The sequence below is a fragment of the Panulirus ornatus genome, chromosome 17, assembly GCF_036320965.1.
Source record: "Panulirus ornatus isolate Po-2019 chromosome 17, ASM3632096v1, whole genome shotgun sequence".
NCBI classification, from domain to species: domain Eukaryota; kingdom Metazoa; phylum Arthropoda; class Malacostraca; order Decapoda; family Palinuridae; genus Panulirus; species Panulirus ornatus.
The window spans coordinates 46824756-46845059 of NC_092240.1; the positions used below are offsets into that span (position 1 = coordinate 46824756).

Below are 20304 nucleotides of genomic sequence, written 5' to 3' on the forward strand. Positions count from 1 at the left end.
GAGACATGTTAGTTGGATTGTGAGCTTGAACAGAGAAAAGTTGAGGAAGAGAAAAGTTTTAGATACCTGTAAGTGGACATGATGGGATGGCAAAAGGAATCATGGAAGCAGAGGTGAATCACTGGATTGGGTGAGGAGTGAACATTCTGGAAGCACTGACAAATGTGTAGAAAGAGAGGTCACTGTCTGGGAAGGCAAAAATGTCTGTTTGAAGGTATGGTTAGTCAGAGAGAGAGAGAGGAGGAGGGGGGGGAAATGACAAGAGCATGGCTGGCAGAGCTGGGAAGGGTATACTGAAATGTTTTGGACATCTAGAGAATGAATAAGGAGAGGTTGTGTTAAAAGTGGAAAAGACAAAATGATAGAGACTGAAATGAAGATGGATGGATGGAGTGAATAAGATTTTGAATGTTTGGGACCTGAACATGTAGAACGGTGAGAGGTATGTATAGGATAGAGAGAACTGCAATGATGTAGTATACAGGAGGCACTGTACTGAACCAAGGAATGTAAAGGCCTGTGGGACCTAGTTGTGAGTATGAGGCTGTGGTTTCAGCATATAACATATGACCGCTAGGGAATCAATGAGAGCAAATGAGGCCTTTTCCTTGTCTGTTCCTAGTGCTACCTTGCTAACATCAGAAAAAATAATAAGCCCTACAAAGAGAGATTCAGAGACCAAATTTCTCTCCAAAAAGTGCTGACTCCATGAACATCTAACAGAAGTTTTCAAAATACCAATCAATTCCGAAAGCATATGAAAATTGCTTCACATAACATGACATGTAATGACAATAAGTATTGGCATGAATGCAAAAGGAAGGTGATGTAGTAGCAACAAGGAAAAAAAAAGTTTTTTTCAGAGTAAAACAAAAAAAACAAATTCTAATAAACTTCCAGCAGATGTAGTAAATGCAAAGACTATCAACTCCTTCAAATCAGGCTAGACAAATACTTCAGTGATATCCATGATCAGTAAATAGTCCTGCTTCTCGAGAACAATTAATGCATCTTCTTTTCTTTTCTTTCATACTATTCGCCCTTTCCCGCATTAGCGAGGTTGCGTTAAGAACAGAGGACTGGGCCTTTGAGGGAATATCTTCACCTGGCCCCCTTCTCTGTTCCTTCTTTTGGAAAATTAAAAAAAAGAAAAAAAAACAAGAGGGGAGGATTTCCAGCCACCCGCTCCCTTCCCTTTTATTCGTCTTCTAAGACACACAGGGAATACGTGGGAAGTGTTCTTTCTCCCCTATCCCCAGGGATAATATATATATATATATATATATATATATATATATATATATATATATATATATATTTTTTTTTTTTTTTTTTTTATACTTTGTCGCTGTCTCCCGCGTTTGCGAGGTAGCGCAAGGAAACAGACGAAAGAAATGGCCCAACCCCCCCCCCCCATACACATGTACATACACACGTCCACACACGCAAATATACATACCTACACAGCTTTCCATGGTTTACCCCAGACGCTTCACATGCCTTGCTTCAATCCACTGACAGCACGTCAACCCCTGTATACCACATGACTCCAATTCACTCTATTTCTTGCCCTCCTTTCACCCTCCTGCATGTTCAGGCCCCGATCACACAAAATCTTTTTCACTCCATCTTTCCACCTCCAATTTGGTCTCCCTCTTCTCCTCGTTCCCTCCACCTCCGACACATATATCCTCTTGGTCAATCTCTCCTCACTCATTCTCTCCATGTGCCCAAACCATTTCAAAACACCCTCTTCTGCTCTCTCAACCACGCTCTTTTTATTTCCACACATCTCTCTTACCCTTACGTTACTTACTCGATCAAACCACCTCACACCACACATTGTCCTCAAACATCTCATTTCCAGCACATCCATCCTCCTGCGCACATCTCTATCCATAGCCCACGCCTCGCAACCATACAGCATTGTTGGAACCACTATTCCCTCAAACATACCCATTTTTGCTTTCCGAGATAATGTTCTCGACTTCCACATATTTTTCAAGGCTCCCAAAATTTTCGCCCCCTCCCCCACCCTATGATCCACTTCCGCTTCCATGGTTCCATCCGCTGACAGATCCACTCCCAGATATCTAAAACACTTCACTTCCTCCAGTTTTTCTCCATTCAAACTCACCTCCCAATTGACTTGACCCTCACCCCTACTGTACCTAATAACCTTGCTCTTATTCACATTTACTCTCAACTTTCTTCTTCCACACACTTTACCAAACTCAGTCACCAGCTTCTGCAGTTTCTCACATGAATCAGCCACCAGCGCTGTATCATCAGCGAACAACAATTGACTCACTTCCCAAGCTCTCTCATCCCCAACAGACTTCATACTTGCCCCTCTTTCCAGGACTCTTGCATTTACCTCCTTTACAACCCCATCCATAAACAAATTAAACAACCATGGAGACATCACACACCCCTGCCGCAAACCTACATTCACTGAGAACCAATCACTTTCCTCTCTTCCTACACGTACACATGCCTTACATCCTCGATAAAAACTTTTCACTGCTTCTAACAACTTGCCTCCCACACCATATATTCTTAATACCTTCCACAGAGCATCTCTATCAACTCTATCATATGCCTTCTCCAGATCCATAAATGCTACATACAAATCCATTTGCTTTTCTAAGTATTTCTCACATACATTCTTCAAAGCAAACACCTGATCCACACATCCTCTACCACTTCTGAAACCGCACTGCTCTTCCCCAATCTGATGCTCTGTACATGCCTTCACCCTCTCAATCAATACCCTCCCATATAATTTACCAGGTTAGGGAAAGGGTTAGGGAAAATGATTTGGTAAACAGAGAAGAGGTAGTAAAAGCTTTGCGGAAGATGAAAGCCGGCAAGGCAGCAGGTTTGGATGGTATTGCAGTGGAATTTATTAAAAAAGGGGGTGACTGTATTGTTGACTGGTTGGTAAGGTTATTTAATGTATGTATGACTCATGGTGAGGTGCCTGAGGATTGGCGGAATGCGTGCATAGTGCCATTGTACAAAGGCAAAGGGGATAAGAGTGAGTGCTCAAATTACAGAGGTATAAGTTTGTTGAGTATTCCTGGTAAATTATATGGGAGGGTATTGATTGAGAGGGTGAAGGCATGTACAGAGCATCAGATTGGGGAAGAGCAGTGCGGTTTCAGAAGTGGTAGAGGATGTGTGGATCAGGTGTTTGCTTTGAAGAATGTATGTGAGAAATACTTAGAAAAGCAAATGGATTTGTATGTAGCATTTATGGATCTGGAGAAGGCATATGATAGAGTTGATAGAGATGCTCTGTGGAAGGTATTAAGAATATATGGTGTGGGAGGCAAGTTGTTAGAAGCAGTGAAAAGTTTTTATCGAGGATGTAAGGCATGTGTACGTGTAGGAAGAGAGGAAAGTGATTGGTTCTCAGTGAATGTAGGTTTGCGGCAGGGGTGTGTGATGTCTCCATGGTTGTTTAATTTGTTTATGGATGGGGTTGTTAGGGAGGTGAATGCAAGAGTCCTGGAAAGAGGGGCAAGTATGAAGTCTGTTGGGGATGAGAGAGCCTGGGAAGTGAGTCAGTTGTTGTTCGCTGATGATACAGCGCTGGTGGCTGATTCATGTGAGAAACTGCAGAAGCTGGTGACTGAGTTTGGTAAAGTGTGTGGAAGAAGAAAGTTAAGAGTAAATGTGAATAAGAGCAAGGTTATTAGGTACAGTAGGGTTGAGGGTCAAGTCAATTGGGAGGTAAGTTTGAATGGAGAAAAACTGGAGGAAGTGAAGTGTTTTAGATATCTGGGAGTGGATCTGTCAGCGGATGGAACCATGGAAGCGGAAGTGGATCATAGGGTGGGGGAGGGGGCGAAAATTTTGGGAGCCTTGAAAAATGTGTGGAAGTCGAGAACATTATCTCGGAAAGCAAAAATGGGTATGTTTGAAGGAATAGTGGTTCCAACAATGTTGTATGGTTGCGAGGCGTGGGCTATGGACAGAGTTGTGCGCAGGAGGATGGATGTGCTGGAAATGAGATGTTTGAGGACAATGTGTGGTGTGAGGTGGTTTGATCGAGTAAGTAACGTAAGGGTAAGAGAGATGTGTGGAAATAAAAAGAGCGTGGTTGAGAGAGCAGAAGAGGGTGTTTTGAAATGGTTTGGGCACATGGAGAGAATGAGTGAGGAAAGATTGACCAAGAGGATATATGTGTCGGAGGTGGAGGGAACGAGGAGAAGAGGGAGACCAAATTGGAGGTGGAAAGATGGAGTGAAAAAGATTTTGTGTGATCGGGGCCTGAACATGCAGGAGGGTGTAAGGAGGGCAAGGAATAGAGTGAATTGGAGCGATGTGGTATACAGGGGTTGACGTGCTGTCAGTGGAGTGAATCAAGGCATGTGAGGCGTCTGGGGTGGACCATGGAAAGCTGTGTAGGTATGTATACACGTGTGTGGACATGTGTATGTACATGTGTATGGGGGGGGGGGGCGTTGGGCCATTTCTTTCGTCTGTTTCCTTGCGCTACCTCGCAGACGCGGGAGACAGCGACAAAGTAAAAAAAAAAAAAAAAAAAAAAAAAAAAAAAAAAAAAAAAAAAAAATAATTTACCAGGAATACTCAACAAACTTATACCTCTGTAATTTGAGCACTCACTCTTATCCCCTTTGCCTTTGTACAATGGCACTATGCACGCATTCCGCCAATCCTCAGGCACCTCACCATGAGTCATACATACATTAAATAACCTTACCAACCAGTCAACAATACAGTCACCCCCTTTCTTAATAAATTCCACTGCAATACCATCCAAACCTGCTGCCTTGCCGGCTTTCATCTTCCGCAAAGCTTTTACTACCTCTTCTCTGTTTACCAAATCATTTTCCCCAACCCTCTCACTTTGCACACCACCTCGACCAAAACACCCTATATCTGCCACTCTGTCATCAGACACATTCAACAAACCTTCAAAATACTCATTCCATCTCCTTCTCACATCACCGCTACTTGTTATCACCTCCCCATTTACGCCCTTCACTGAAGTTCCCATTTGCTCCCTTGTCTTACGCACCCTATTTACCTCCTTCCAGAACATCTTTTTATTCTCCCTAAAATTTACTGATAGTCTCTCACCCCAACTCTCATTTGCCCTTTTTTTCACCTCTTGCACCTTTCTCTTGACCTCCTGTCTCTTTCTTTTATACTTCTCCCACTCAATTGCATTTTTTCCCTGCAAAAATCGTCCAAATGCCTCTCTCTTCTCTTTCACTAATACTCTTACTTCTTCATCCCACCACTCACTACCCTTTCTAAACAGCCCACCTCCCACTCTTCTCATGCCACAAGCATCTTTTGCGCAATCCATCACTGATTCCCTAAATACATCCCATTCCTCCCCGACTCCCCTTACTTCCATTGTTCTCACCTTTTTCCATTCTGTACACAGTCTCTCCTGGTATTTTTTTTTTTGCTTTGTCGCTGTTTCCCGCGTCTGCGAGGCAGCGCAAGGAAACATCTTCTACATTATCATTTTCAAGGACCAGCCAATGTGAGGCAGTTTCTATTTGGAGTAGGGAAATTTTTCCAGTTCTTATTCTTAAAGAAATGTCCATGGCAGCATACTTTCTCTCTTTTATATTTGGCAGGCAGTTGTGTGAGCAGAAGGAGAGGTGCCTTCTGCTTTGCTATCCTACTTCTTCCACATTTAAGATTATGATGGCTAACAACACCATCATGGACCATCAGGTTTCTTGTTATGCATCCTTATTGTGTTCTCCCATATATCATACCTGACAGTTAAAGGGCACAATGGATATGAGCAAATGAGGTCATTGTTAAATTTTGTTCCTAATGCCACGTTACTAAGGCAGGACGAGCAATTATTTAAAAAATGAAACCTAAACTTCCTTTCATGAAAAAACTGTGTGTGCAAAAAGGGAAAGTGAAAAGAGCTTTTACTAACACAGAAACTCATGCTTCATGAAAACAAATTGGGCAAGAGTTGAAGAATTGTCAAAGTGAACTTAAAGAAATGGATTTAACAATAACAGATAAATGAATATGTAGATAAGCAATAAATTTTAATATATCAGTTCCTACTATACTAGTAATTATTGCCTGAAGACCCTTTGAACTTGAAAACAATATTCTTAAGTGGTAAACAGTCACAGAATAGATGAATTCATCCTCACCTGTCAATAACATACTGTTCTGGAAGATCTGCTGAAATTTCTAAAGCTAATCCAACTTTTTTTTGCAGGTTGGCTATACTGTGGAACCTAAAAAAGGAGAAAACCAGTATTTAAATGAGACCTGACAAATTCTTAATAACATATGAACTTTAAATGTGAACAAATGAAGGATGAGGAACAGAAAAAAGTGGAGTGAAAAGATGGAAAAAGACTATGCGAGTGTAAAGGTTGATTAAAAAATCTGTAAACCTCAAACCAAGAAAACTTTAGGTTTTTGAAAATTTAGTGATTTTAGAAATATGATCTCAAAAAGTGAGGTCTAAATTTGTTGTAACCTCATCAGAGTCTTTTAAGTGCCTAATGCATATTCTAAATTGCATATTCCACCTCCAATTTGGTTTCTTGCTTCTGCTTGTTCCCTTCAACTCTGACACATATATCCCCTTTGTTAATCTTTCCTCACTCATTCTTTCTATATGTCCAAACCATTTTGACACACCCTCTTTTGCTCTCTCAACCACACTCTTTTTATTTCCACACATCTCTCTTACCCTTTCATTACTTACTCCATCAAACCACCTCACACCACATACTGTCCTCAAACATTTCATTTCCAACACATCCACCCTCCTCAATACAACCCTGTCTATAACCCATGTCTAGCAACCATACAACATTGTTGGAACTATTATTCCTTCAAACATAAAAATTTTTGCTCTAAGAGACAACGTTCTCTCCTACACATTCTTCATTGCTCCCAAAACCTTTGCCCCCCCTCCCTCCCTCATCCTGTCACTCACTTCCGCTTCCATGGTTCCATTCACTGCTAAGTCCACTCCCAGATATCTAAAACACTTCACTTCCTCAGTTTTTCTCCATTCAAACTTACATCCCAATTAACTTGTGCCTCAACCCAACTGAACCTAGTAACCTTGCTCTTATTCACATTTACTCTCAACTTTCTCCTTTCACTTTTTCAAACTCAGTCACCAACTTCTGCAGTTTCTACTCGAATCAGCCCCTAGAGCTGTATCATTGGTCAACAACAACTGACTCACTTCCCAGGCCCTCTCATCCACAACAGACTGCATACTCGCCCCTCTCTGCAAAATTCGTGTATCTACCTCCCTAACCACCCCATCCATAAACAAATTAAACAACCATGGGGACATCACAAACCCCTGCTGCATTCTGGCAATCCTCATGCACTTCAACATGATCCATATATACAATGAATATCCTTACCAACCAATCAACAACACAGTCACCCCTTTTTGATAAATTCCACTGCAATACCATCCAAACCCGCTGCCTTGCCAGATTTCATCTGCAAAACTTTCACTACCTCTCCTCTCTTAACCAAACCATTTTCCCCTGACCCCTCTCACTTTGCACTTCACCCTGATCAGAACACCCTATAACTGCCACTATATCATCAAACACATTCAACAAACCTTCAAAATACTCACTCCATCTCCTAACTTCATCCCTACCTGTTCTTACTTCCCCACTTGTCCCCTTCACCAATGTTCCCATTTGTTCTCTTGTCTTACGTATGTTATTTACCTCCTTCCAAAACATTGTTTTATTCTCCTTAAAATTTAATGATACTCTCTCAATCCAACTTTCATTTGCCTTCTTTTTCAACCCTTGCACCTTTCTCTTGACCTCCTGCCACTTTCTTTTATATATCTTCCAGTCATTTCACTACTTCCCTGCAAGTATTGTCCAAACGCCTCTCATTTCTATTTCACTAACAACTTTACTTCTCAATCCCACACATGATACTCATTTACCTTTAATGTTGTCAGTTGAAAGAATTTACCAGCACATAACAAAATCCAAGCTGCAATTATGATTCTCACCTATTCCACCAAGTCCACGTATCTACTGCAAATCCATCTTCACTTTCTTTCCTGTCTGAGCGGTGTTGGGCAGCAACTTCCTCTGGTGCTTGCATTGGAACTCTTACCCATAACTGTAAGTTATAAAATGCTTGAGTAATAAGCATAACTTACAATATCTTTCATAAGCTATCACAATCTCTTAAAAAAAAATAATTTTGAAATATTCAACCCTTTACCATCTCTCTAGGGACAGTGTACCACGACCATGAGAGATTCTCTTGAAAAATCAGGGCTAGAACCCTCCTACCCTCACTATTTCAGGTGAGAAAGCATTGGCCTCTGCTGTCTGCTCAACCATAGCAACAGTAGCTTGCTTATTTCAGACCTGCTTTCCACCAATCAGAGACTGCCACAGAGATAATGTTAATGACCTTATCCTTCCATTCACCTGACAGTTCAGAATTTGCACACTTTGAGTGTGGGCATCAGCCCAAAACTGGTCACAGGTGATAAAAAAAATATTCTTGCAAAAAGAAAAAGGCAAGGCAAGGTTAGAATATCAGGGAAAAAATGCCTGCAGGACACCAACTTGGTGAGAAATGGTTTTTCAGTTTTCAAAATTGACATTTATCTTCACTGCCATCAATCCTATGAGCATGAAAGCATATCCACATAAAGGAGACCATTTACAGAAAAACTCCCAGAAAGAATAAACTTTAATGCAAAAATATATACCTTCAATGGTAATTTGAAAGGATGTAAAGAAGGAATCCCTAGACTATACACACACAGTATATCTACAATGTTTAAGCTAAGGGCTGATGAAGGTTGTAGATGAATGCTGGTAACCCCTTTCCCGGATTTCCTCTAATAAAAGATTTCAGAGCAAGGTTTAGGTAGAATCCATCCTCCTCACAGCATGGGTTCCAATATTAAGCCAAGGGTGAGCCAAGAAAACAACTTCTTAATCCAAGTAAAGACATTCATCACCGAGAGAATTTAATGTTCCAGAGTGCACAAATAAATGATCCATAATAATCAATAGAACAAGTTCTTAATCCAAGTACAGATAATCCTCATTGAAAGAAGTTTCAAGGCTCCACAGTGCACATATAACCTATTCCAGATAATCTCTAGAGACATCCAAAAGCTCCTTATGAAATTAAATTGGCCAAAATGCATGGTGCTCACTTGAAGAAGTCTTCCAAGAATTGATGACAATATGGCTATTCTACATTGATTACTTTCAGTCTAAGCCAAACATGTAGGGAATAAGTTTACCTTAACCATAAAGCCTTGTTAAGAGAAGATTCTCGTGCCAAGACATAGCATATAATTTTTTAACCCTTCCCAATGCCCAAGGTTGAAAGAAAGTTTTCATATGATGCTGAGGAGATAAACTGCATGGAAAACTATCTCTGAAAGCTCTCACTTGGGCTGCAGTGGAGAAGCAGGTGGTTTTCTAAGCAAGAAAGATCAGTGAAGTTTATCCCAAACAAAGCCAATCAAGTTAATACAAAAACCAAAACACTGGGCACTATTTTTTTTTTTTTTTTTTTTTATACTTTGTCGCTGTCTCCCGCGTTTGCGAGGTAGCGAAGGCAATATTGTTGTAAGCTGTATTCTTGGGAAAAAAAAAAGTTCATCCAAGTCTGTGACACAATATTGTTTAGGGAAGGACTGAAAAGCTTTTAGACCAACTGCTCTTGTCTTAGAGCTTATGAACTAATCTTATGTAAATGATCATTTGTTCGGAGTCCTCTAAACCTCTGCCTGTAGAAGTATTTCAGAAAATCCATGTGTAACTAACAGAATAAAAGGCTTTAATGACAAAATATTGAAAATGAAACTAGGGTGATCTGGAAGAACCTGAGGTATCAACTGAGAAATACGGCATATCTGAAGAGTCTCTAGCACCAAGGCTGTCTGTGCAACTTCAAGCAACCAGCATCGCTAAGCTCCAAAAACCAACTACACTTTTCCCAAATGCACAGGGGGAAAAGATAAATCTATCATTTGTTCATCTATCTATATCTCTGATGTCTGTTCCCTCTAGGAACTCCCTCAGAGGGGTGTCCACAGCAAAAGGGTCTCCATAACTGGTGACCTTCAGTGCCACTTCTTAGCTTTCAGTGCCTCACCATTAAAAGGCAACTGGCAAACTGCAACTCTAGTGCAGTGTTTCCAGAGGCTCCTACCTAATGTTCCTACTAACTAGTTCTAGCTAATGTGCCTACCTAATGTTCCAAACTAAGACTTCTACTTGATGTTCCTAACTACTACATCTATCTAATGCTCCTGCCCAATGCTCCTACCTACAATTTCTATCTATTGCCCCAACCATTGAGTTAAGTGTTGTCAAGTGATAAAAGAAGCATGCACTGCAGCAGACTGCTACAGTATAAATAACATCTCACACCCCATACTTTGTATATTCCAGATGAAAAACCAATGGATCAACAGCTTTTTTGTTACACGAAAAAAATTTTGTACCTCCAAAAGCCTGCTCATACAAGATCCTCCACAGAATGGAAGCTCCATCCTTGATTCAATGCATCCATCTAAATCATAAGAGAAGTCACAAAAGGTCTCCAAACATAGGCTTTGGGAGGTTTCTCATGTCAGTCCACCTAAATAAGGATTTGGAAAGTTCCAGGGGAAGTGCTCTCTGCTTTCAGCAAGAAATTTTTTTTTTTACCTAGAAGGCAACCTTTTAGTCCTGCAGCTTTGCCACGTCACTGGGATGTGGCTGCACAACTGAACCTCCAAGGAAATTAGTTGACATATAGACACTAAGGTCTGGAACTGTTACAAAATAGCAGCATTTGCTTAGTCCCAAATTTGTCCCTGTGGAGACTGTATATCATCTGTAATTCCAATCTACTCCTAGCCTCGTAAAGTCCTTGCTGGACATTAAATGGGACTTGTCCTGGTTGATAAAAATCCACTTTTTGAGAGGTGTTCTGGGCTCAGAGCTCTAGTAAAGCACATTCTTCCTTTAAAACTGATATCACACAAAAGTTAAGAAAGAAAGCTTGAACTATCATTTTGGAAGACAACAGTTTAGCGAGCAATGCCATAATTACTCAGGATTTTTTCTTTAATAATGTATGAACTGCCAGGTCCAAACACTTCCTCTTTCTGGGATGTATCAAAATGTGCTAGACGGTGATGATTAAGTCCAGGGTGGCTGTCCAATTATCTAGCTTGCAAGGTCTGGTGGATGCTCTGCATCCTCTTCGACTTCCTTTTTCTGGACTGGAAAATGAGCTAATGAAATTGGTCCTACTGCAGGCTCTATGATGTCCAAGTCTGTCATTTTACAGTGTTTTCCTGTATTAGCAGTGTTGAGCTCCAGTTTAAATGAATACTCTATCAGCAAGGGACAGGACTTCCAAAAGGCTGTAAATCTGCAGAGACCATGAGTAAGTTTTTCCAGTAGAATGGAAGAGGAAGGATGACTCAAAACAGTAGGATGATTAAACATCTCCAAATTCAATCAGATCTGCTAAGGCCCGAGGAAATGTGATTCAATCTTAGAGAGGGGGACTCCATCATCCTTTGTCAATGGAAATGCTTTGGGGAGGGCCTTCGAAAAACTGAGCTCATTTATTCATAAACATTGCTTTATAAATGCTAGAGGTAAATCTAATAATTTTATATTTGAGAAAAGATACAATGTCCTCCTGGATCTGCAACATATCAGGATTAGCCAAAAATCCTCCAAGGGATAGAGGTGGTCTTCATGGCTGCAGAAAATGTTATATGTCTCCCTAATAGTAGCACATTGGGGACCTTAATAAAAATCTTGAAGAATACAGATACTCTGCCCACTGCAACAGTTCTCTGCCAGCATTCAAAGAGCAAGGATGAATTGTTCACCACTCCAATATACTGCCAACTTAAACCAGTCACCACAATGCCTAAGCATCCATTAAGTACTCTTACTACTAATGAACCCAGGAGAAAAATTCAAGAAACAGTTTGTACTTGAGAATGGGTCTAGCACTTCAGCACTTGCTCACCATAATGGAGTTAATGAGCGATGCACCATAGTGCTACCTCAGGAGGGGGGGATGCTATTTCAAGTGTGGTGGGGTGGTGACAGGAATGGATGAAGGCAGTAAGCATGAATATGAAAATGTATATATATGTATATGTTTATGTATGTATATGTATGTATACGTTGAAATGTATAGGTATGTATATGTGCATGTGTGGCGTTTATGTATATACATGTGTATGTGGGTGGGTTGGGCCATTCTTTGCACTATAAAGAAGAAAACCAAATCTATTAGGAAAGCCTTTTCACAGCCATCAGTTTTGGAGACAGCAATGCATCAGCGGATGCCAACATGAGATGCAGGATGCCCTGAATCTGGGTTTAAAAAATGTGGTTGTAAGTTTCCTACAACTGGGCAAATGATTACAAATAAAAAAAAAATCAAGGTTCAAGAGGGAATGATGAGGTAAGAAGGCAGGCCAGGCTACGAAACTAAATTTACCAGACATACCAGCCTGAGGAATGTGATTCTGTTCACTGAGGCTGCGACAGCTGATGCAGAAGCTGCAGAGTGAACAAAATTGGAGCTCCAGAATATAAAGGAGAAGAAAAGTTACAAACCAAATCAGGAACAGAACGATGACATGTTTTACCTCTAACATTAAAAGATGCTTAAGAAAACATACCAAACAGAGGCTGAGGCAAAGGCTCAAGGTTTCAAGGCTTGCAAAGACTTCATCACATACTGATTAGAGAATGCCATTCATGGCCAAAAGTATATGTAGGTGCAAAAGTTGGTTTTGGTAAAATGCAATACTTCCATGAGCAAGACATAAAGTTATATGTTGGTTGCTTTCTGTTCTTTTTTTCATACATGATCACCATTTCCCATGTTAATAAGGCAGCGCCAGGAACAAATGGAGAAAGGCTACATTTGCTCATATCCAATCTCTAGCTGTCGTGTACTGCACTGAAACCACAGCTCCCTATCCACAACCAGGTCCTTTTCATGATTTATCCCAGCTGCTTCACATGCCTAAGATCAGTCCAATGACAACAGGTTAACCCCTGTATACCCTATCATTCTAACTTACTCTATCTCATGCATGCGTTTCACCCTCCTGCATGTTCAGGCCCCGATCACTCAAAATCTTTTTCACTCCATCCTTCCCTCTCCAATTTGGTATCACCCTTTTCGTTGTTCCCTCCACTTCTGACACACATATATCCTCTTTGTCAACCTCTCCTCACTCATTCTTTCCATTTGTTCAAACCATTTCAACACACCCTCTTCAGCTCTCTCAACCAAACTCTTTTTATTACCATAATTCTCTCTTACCCTTTCATTACTTGATCAAACCACCTCATAATACATATTGTCTTAAAAATTTAATTTCCAACACATCCCTCCTCCTCCTCCGCACAGCCTTATCTACACCCTATGCCTCACAGACAACACTGTTGTGATTACTATACCTTCAAACATATCCAGTTTTGCCCATCCAGATAACAATTTCTCTTTCCACACATTCTTCAGTGCTCCCAGAACCTTCCCCTCACCCACTTAATGATTCACTTCCAATTCCATGGTTCCACTTGCTGCCATCTCCATTCTCAGGTATATAAAACACTTAACTTCCTCAATTTTTCTCTATTCAAACTCACATCCCTACTAACTTCTCCCTTAATCCTTCTAAACCTAATAACCTTACAATTATTCACACTTATTCTCAACTTCCTTTTCATACACTTTTCCAAACTCACTCACCAACTTCTACACTTATTTAGAATCTGCCATCAATGCTGGATTATCAGTAAAAACTGCTTGACTCACTTTCAAGGCCCTCTCATCCCATACAGACTGCATACTCACCCCTCTCTCTAAGATTCTCACATTTACTTCCATTACCACCCCAAACATGAACAAATTAAACAACCATAGTAACACCACACACCCTTGCTGCAGACCAACCTTCATTTAGAAACATTCACTCTCCTTTCTTCCAACTTGCTCAAATGCTTTACACCCTTGATAGAAACTTCTTACTGCTTCTGGGAGCTTTACTCCCATACTGTAAATTCATAAGACCTTCCCCAAGGGATCTCTATCAATCCTATCATATGCTTTCTCCAGATCCAGAAATGCCACATACAAATCCATCTGCTTCTCTAATTATTTCTCAGTCATTCTTTAAAGCAAACAACTGATCCACATACCCTATACCACTTTTGAAACGACAGTGTTCCTTCCCAGTCTGTTGCTCTGTACATGTTTTCACCCTTTCAATCACTACTCTCCCTTACAATTTACCAGGACCACTCCACAAGCTTATAACCCTGTAGTTTGAACAATAACCTTTATCCCTCTTGCCTCTAGTAGTACTGTACATGCATTCCACAATCTTCAGGCACCTCATAGTGATCCATACATACACAGAAAATCCTAACTAACCAGTCTATGACAGAGACACCATTTATTAAGAAATTCAACTGCAATACCATTCACTACAGCAGTCTTGCCACATTTCACTTTATATAAGGCTTTCACCACTTCTTTCCTTTTCATCAAACCATTCTCCATGACCCTCTCAATTTGCATACCACCCCAATCCAAACATCCTAAATCTGTCATCCTATTATTCAGCAGTCCCTTAAAATAATCACTTCATCATTACCTGTCACCATCTCATTTACCCTCTTCATCACTGTTCCTATTTGTTCTCTTCTTTTTCGCACACAACTTACTTCCTTCCAAAACATCCTACTCTCCCTAAAGTTTACTGATACTCACTCATCCTAACTCTCATCTGCACTCTTTTTGAAACCTTTGCACCTAACCTACAACCTCCATCTGCTTTCTCTTATACATCCCCCAGTCATTTGCATTCTTTCCCTGTATCACCCTAAATGCCTCTCTTTTCTCTTTCACTTGAAACCTATCTTTTGATCCTACCACTCATTATCCTTTCTAATCTATCCATGTCCCATCTTTTGCATGCCACATGCACCATGCCCCAGTTACTCTCACCTTATGCCATTCTTCACTCAATCTCCATGGGTATTTCTTCACACAAGCCTCATCTCCAAGCTCACTCACTCTCACCACTCTCTTCTCACAAAAAGAAATATACAATATGCACAAAAAAACATGCATTTCGGGACAAATAATTCTTTTTTTCTTATCTTCTTTGTATTTGATCTCCATTTCCCACTTTAGTGAGGTATCACCATGAACATACAATTAAGATGCATTCACTCACATCCATTCTCTAGCTGTCATATGCAATGCATTGTAACTATAGCCTCCTATCCACAAACAGGCCCTACAGACCTTTCCATGGCTTTCCCCATATACTTTACATGCACTGTTTAACCCAATGACAGCACGTCAATCCCTGTATACCACAGCGTTCCAATTCACTCTCACCCAAGCACATCCTTCATAGTCCTGCATGTTCAGGCCCTGATCATCTGAAAATTCCTACTAATAAGAATACAAGTGTTCTCGACAACAATAAACCCTCCAATCAGCTGGCAAGGGTGTCTCAGCATGCCTGATAAGCATCTATTTTCCAAGGCTTTTCTCTGTAAAAATCAAGGTGCATTTAATGGATTGGAGCATCTTACAAACTGTAAAATGTGGTAAGTTCTTTATTTCATTATCTACCAAAGGTTGTTCTCTTCCTACATATTTTGATGACCCTAAAACTAAATGGGTTAAACAATGAAGATTCTACAGTACTAATATAAACAAAATTATGAAATAATAGAGACAGACATATAAGATCTACCCTGTTTTTGTAGTATCACGCTAGATGATACGTATCACATGAGAAATGGGCTTCAAGATGGAATATTAGCATGGAATGCAGAAAAAAATTAAAAAAAAAGCCATATTCATAATGACAACATACCTGATAACATACACCCTGGACAACTCTATTGTGAATTATTCTGGCAATATTGGTGCATCTGTCTGTTAACAGGGGAAACATAACAGCAGGGAGACCCAAGTGGGCTGCAAATATAAGTTCTTGATTGAGAGTTTCTTCACTATTGATACGAAGGCTGCTGCATGAAGATTCTAAGTTCAAGATGGCAGATGGATTGATCCGTCCTACAATCAAACTGTTCCATTCTGAAGAATAAAGGGCATTACATGAGGGTGAGAGAATGTATATATAAGAATAAATATAGTAGAAACAGGAAAAGTATCTACCGGTAAGTGTTTACAAGATTTTGCCATGTAGCATGGCTATCTCACAAGACTTATTACATATACTGCTTGCTTAATGATACTGCTATTCACTACCACCATGTACATTGCATACATTCTAATCTAAATTAATCTCAACCCACTCTTTTTGCTGTTTCTCTAATCTTCTTTTAAAAGTTTCTGTACCTACTCCTTGCAGTTTTTTCATATTTTTCTTGAAAGGGTATTAATAAAGACTCCATCTCCATCCTTTTCGCTGGTCTCTAATTCACTTTTATTTGATGCCTTTTTCATGCATTCTAAGTAATATTTGTTGATTTAACTATTTTGTTTCTTCCACATTCAAAAGTTTTACACTTGGTACATCTTCTTTTCATTCCCTCAAACTGCAGCGAGTAAAGAAACAATTGGTTCACAACAGTTCCATTTGGAAGAACTCGTCAATTCACTTGGGATATCTCCCATTACGATGAAATAAACTAGCTTAGAAAAGTTTCAATACAACTTTCAAAGCAGTAGAGGGATTGTATGTACCAATGTATTGTAACGAAGTTAAAACAATGGAACAGTGAAATAAAGTAGTGCCTGATGTCTACGAAAGTTGCACATAAGAAACCAGAGGAGAACAATAACCATGAATTCTTGAAACAAGACAATCAAGCCATGGCAAAAACCTTGAATTTTTCTTTTACATCTGTATTCATGAATGAACTCAAGTCCTGACTATAACTTCATGACTAAGAGAGGAGAATGTTCTGCTACATACTGACACAATACCTGAAGAAATACTATTGGCAGAAAATGGAAAGAAGTAAACAAAATGGCAGGCCCTGATAAGATTTACCTAAAGGCAGGAAAGATGAGAACTATGACAAAGCCCTTGACTGCTCTTTACAAAACATCACTTGCTATGGGGAAAGCTCCACAGAAAAAAAGAGAAAAAAAATACTGGAACATTATCATCTATTTAGCTTTACATCTGTACTTGGAGAAACTGATGAAAACCATCATCTAGGATAAAACTGTAAACCATTTAGAGAACCACTGTTTACAAGATTCTCAGCATGGTTTTCAATGATACTGCTCTATCTTTTCATATCTCTGACGCATGTTCCCACCTAGAACTCCTTTAAGCGGGTGGCTATGGAAATTTTTTCATATTTCTATATTATACTTAATTGCTGTCTCCCACGTCAGTGACACAGCACAAGGAAACAGATGAGGCATGGCCCAACCCACCCACATAGACATGTATATACATAAATGCTATGGCAATAGGGTCTCCATAACTAGTGAACTCCAGTGCCACTTCTTTGCCTCACCCTAAACAGGTCACCGATACTGTCCATGTCTCAAAAATCTGCTTCATCTGTTTTATGATATAATAAACATGCATGATGAAAGTAAAGCAACTGATATAATCTTTGTAGATCTAAAGAAAAAATTTAATAAAAAGTTCTGCATCAGAGGTTATTAGAAAAAGTTAAATCACATGGTATAGATGGGGTTATATTTCAGTGGTTAGGAAATTGGCTGACTGGCCATGGTAAAAAGTAGTGGTTAATGACCTAACCTTAGGATGATTAGACAAGACAAGTGGTGTGCCACAGGGATCAATCTCGATGACCAGATCTCTTTTCTCATATATGTCAATGATATCAATAAAGTGCGGTAAAAGGAAAGATCGGGACTATGAAGTATGCATGGGTATGTGTGTATGTGCTTGTGAATATGAAGACTATGCATGGTAAGGTTGAAAAAGTTTTCCTGGAAAATTTGGATGACTGTACAAACAATTTTGAGAATGAGAGAAATGTGGTCATATTGGGTGATATGAATGCAAAAGTGGGACGTGATGAAATTGGCGAGACAGCTGGTCAATGGGGAGTACCTGGAGTAAATCAGAATGGCAGTTATCTAGTGGATAGTTGTGCTGAGAGGGGTTTACTCCTTGCAAACAAAGTTTTTCAGCACAAGATGATCCAAAGATATACATAGATGAGGAATGATGGAAGAGAAGAGCAAAAAGCTTTGATTAACTATGTGACAGTGGATGGAAGACAGAAAGGCCATGCTAGATGCTACGATTGTAAGAGGATTCTTTGGAGACAGTTCTTGTGGGGATAAGGATCAGGGAGAAGTGGAGGTATAGTGTAAGGAAGAATGGGGAGGTAAAAGTGTTGGCAAGCAAGAAGATTAATCAGAAGTATGAAAGGAAGGTAAATGAAAGCTTAGATGGAAGTGCAGTGAATGTAGGGATGCAGTCATGTATGAATGAGGTGTTAATAAAATGTTTAGAGAAATACTATTAAGAGTTGTAGAATTAGAAGTTAATTACAAGGTCATGATATATTGGAATAAAAAAGGCAATGCATGGTGGAGAGAAGAGATTAGAAATGCTGTGGAAGAGAAGAAAAAGGCATATGGTATATTGCTCAATAGGAAAGTACCAGTGGAAGTTCAGCAAGGAGGGAAGAATACACATTATTTAAGTGGAATGCTGAGAAGCTGATAGAGGAGAGCAAAGAGTATATAAAGATTTTGGAAGAAAGTTAAGTGAAAAGTTTCAGGGTAAAATGAAACTATACTGCAAGGAGGTCAAAAGGGAAAGAGGTGGATGTCAGAGTGGAAATGTTAATGCGAGAAATAAGAAAGGGGTAAAGAATGGAAAAAGGTGAGAACAACGGAAGTAAGGGGAGTGGGGGAGGAATGGGATGTATTTAGGGAATCAGTGATGGATTGCGCAAAAGATGCTTGTGGCATGAGAAGAGTGGGAGGTGGGTTGATTAGAAAGGGTAGTAGGGTAGTGAGTGGTGGGATGAAGAAGTAAGATTATTAGTGAAAGAGAAGAGACAGGCATTTGGACGATTTTTGCAGGGAAAAAATGCAATTGAGTGGGAGATGTATAAAAGAAAGAGACAGGAGGTCAAGAGAAAGGTGCAAGAGGTGAAAAAGAGGGCAAATGAGAGATTTTAGGGAGAATAAAAAGATGTTCTGGAAGGAGGTAAATAAAGTGCGTAAGACAAGGGAGCAAATGGGAACTTCAGTGAAGGGCGCAAATGGGGAGGTGATAACAAGTAGTGGTGATGTGAGGAGATGGAGTGAGTATTTTGAAGGTTTGTTGAATGTGTCTGATGATAGAGTGGCAGATATAGGGTGTTTTGGTCGAGGTGGTGTGCAAAGTGAGAGGGTTAGGGAAAATGATTTGGTAAACAGAGAAGAGGTAGTAAAAGCTTTGCAGAAGATGAAAGCCGGCAAGGCAGCAGGTTTGGATGGTATTGCAGTGGAATTTATTAAAAAAAAGGGGGTGACTGTATTATTGACTGGTTGGTAAGGTTATTTAATGTATGTATGACTCATGGTGAGGTGCCTAAGGATTGGCAGAATGCGTGCATAGTGCCATTGTACAAAGGCAAAGGGGATAAGAGTGAGTGCTCAAATTACAGAGGTATAAGTTTGTTGAGTATTCCTGGTAAATTATATGGGAGGGTATTGATTGAGAGGGTGAAGGCATGTACAGAGCATCAGATTGGGGAAGAGCAGTGTGGTTTCAGAAGAGGTAGAGGATGTGTGGATCAGGTGTTTGCTTTGAAGAATGTATGTGAGAAATGCTTAGAAAAGCAAATGGATTTGTATGTAGCATTTATGGATCTGGAGAAGGCATATAATAGAGTTGATAGAGATGCTCTGTGGAAGGTATTAAGAATATATGGTGTGGGAGGCAAGTTGTTAGAAGCAGTGAAAAGTTTTTATCGAGGATGTATGGCATGTGTACGTGTAGGAAGAGAGGAAAGTGATTGGTTCTCAGTGAATGTAGGTTTGCGGCAGGGGTGTGTGATGTCTCCATGGTTGTTTAATTTGTTTATGGATGGGGTTGTTAGGGAGGTGAATGCAAGAGTTTTGGAAAGAGGGGCAAGTATGAAGTCTGTTGGGGATGAGAGAGCTTGGGAAGTGAGTCAGTTGTTGTTCGCTGATGATACAGCGCTGGTGGCTGATTCATGTGAGAAACTGCAGAAGCTGGTGACTGAGTTTGGTAAAGTGTGTGAAAGAAGAAAGTTAAGAGTAAAT

The 20304-nt window shown here is 40.0% G+C and overlaps 1 protein-coding gene across 1 annotated transcript in view; it reads right to left on the reverse strand.

The window, feature by feature from the left end:
- The window catches only part of csul (protein arginine N-methyltransferase 5), a 106048-nt gene that overhangs the window by 69548 nt on the left and 16196 nt on the right, over nt 1-20304 (reverse strand). Inside the window, exons 3-5 of the mRNA XM_071672279.1 lie at nt 15935-16158; nt 8036-8148; nt 6171-6257 (exon numbers count right to left, since the gene is read on the reverse strand). Of these exons, the coding sequence (XP_071528380.1) occupies nt 6171-6257; nt 8036-8148; nt 15935-16158 (424 nt within the window). The remainder of the gene's footprint in view (nt 1-6170; nt 6258-8035; nt 8149-15934; nt 16159-20304) is intronic.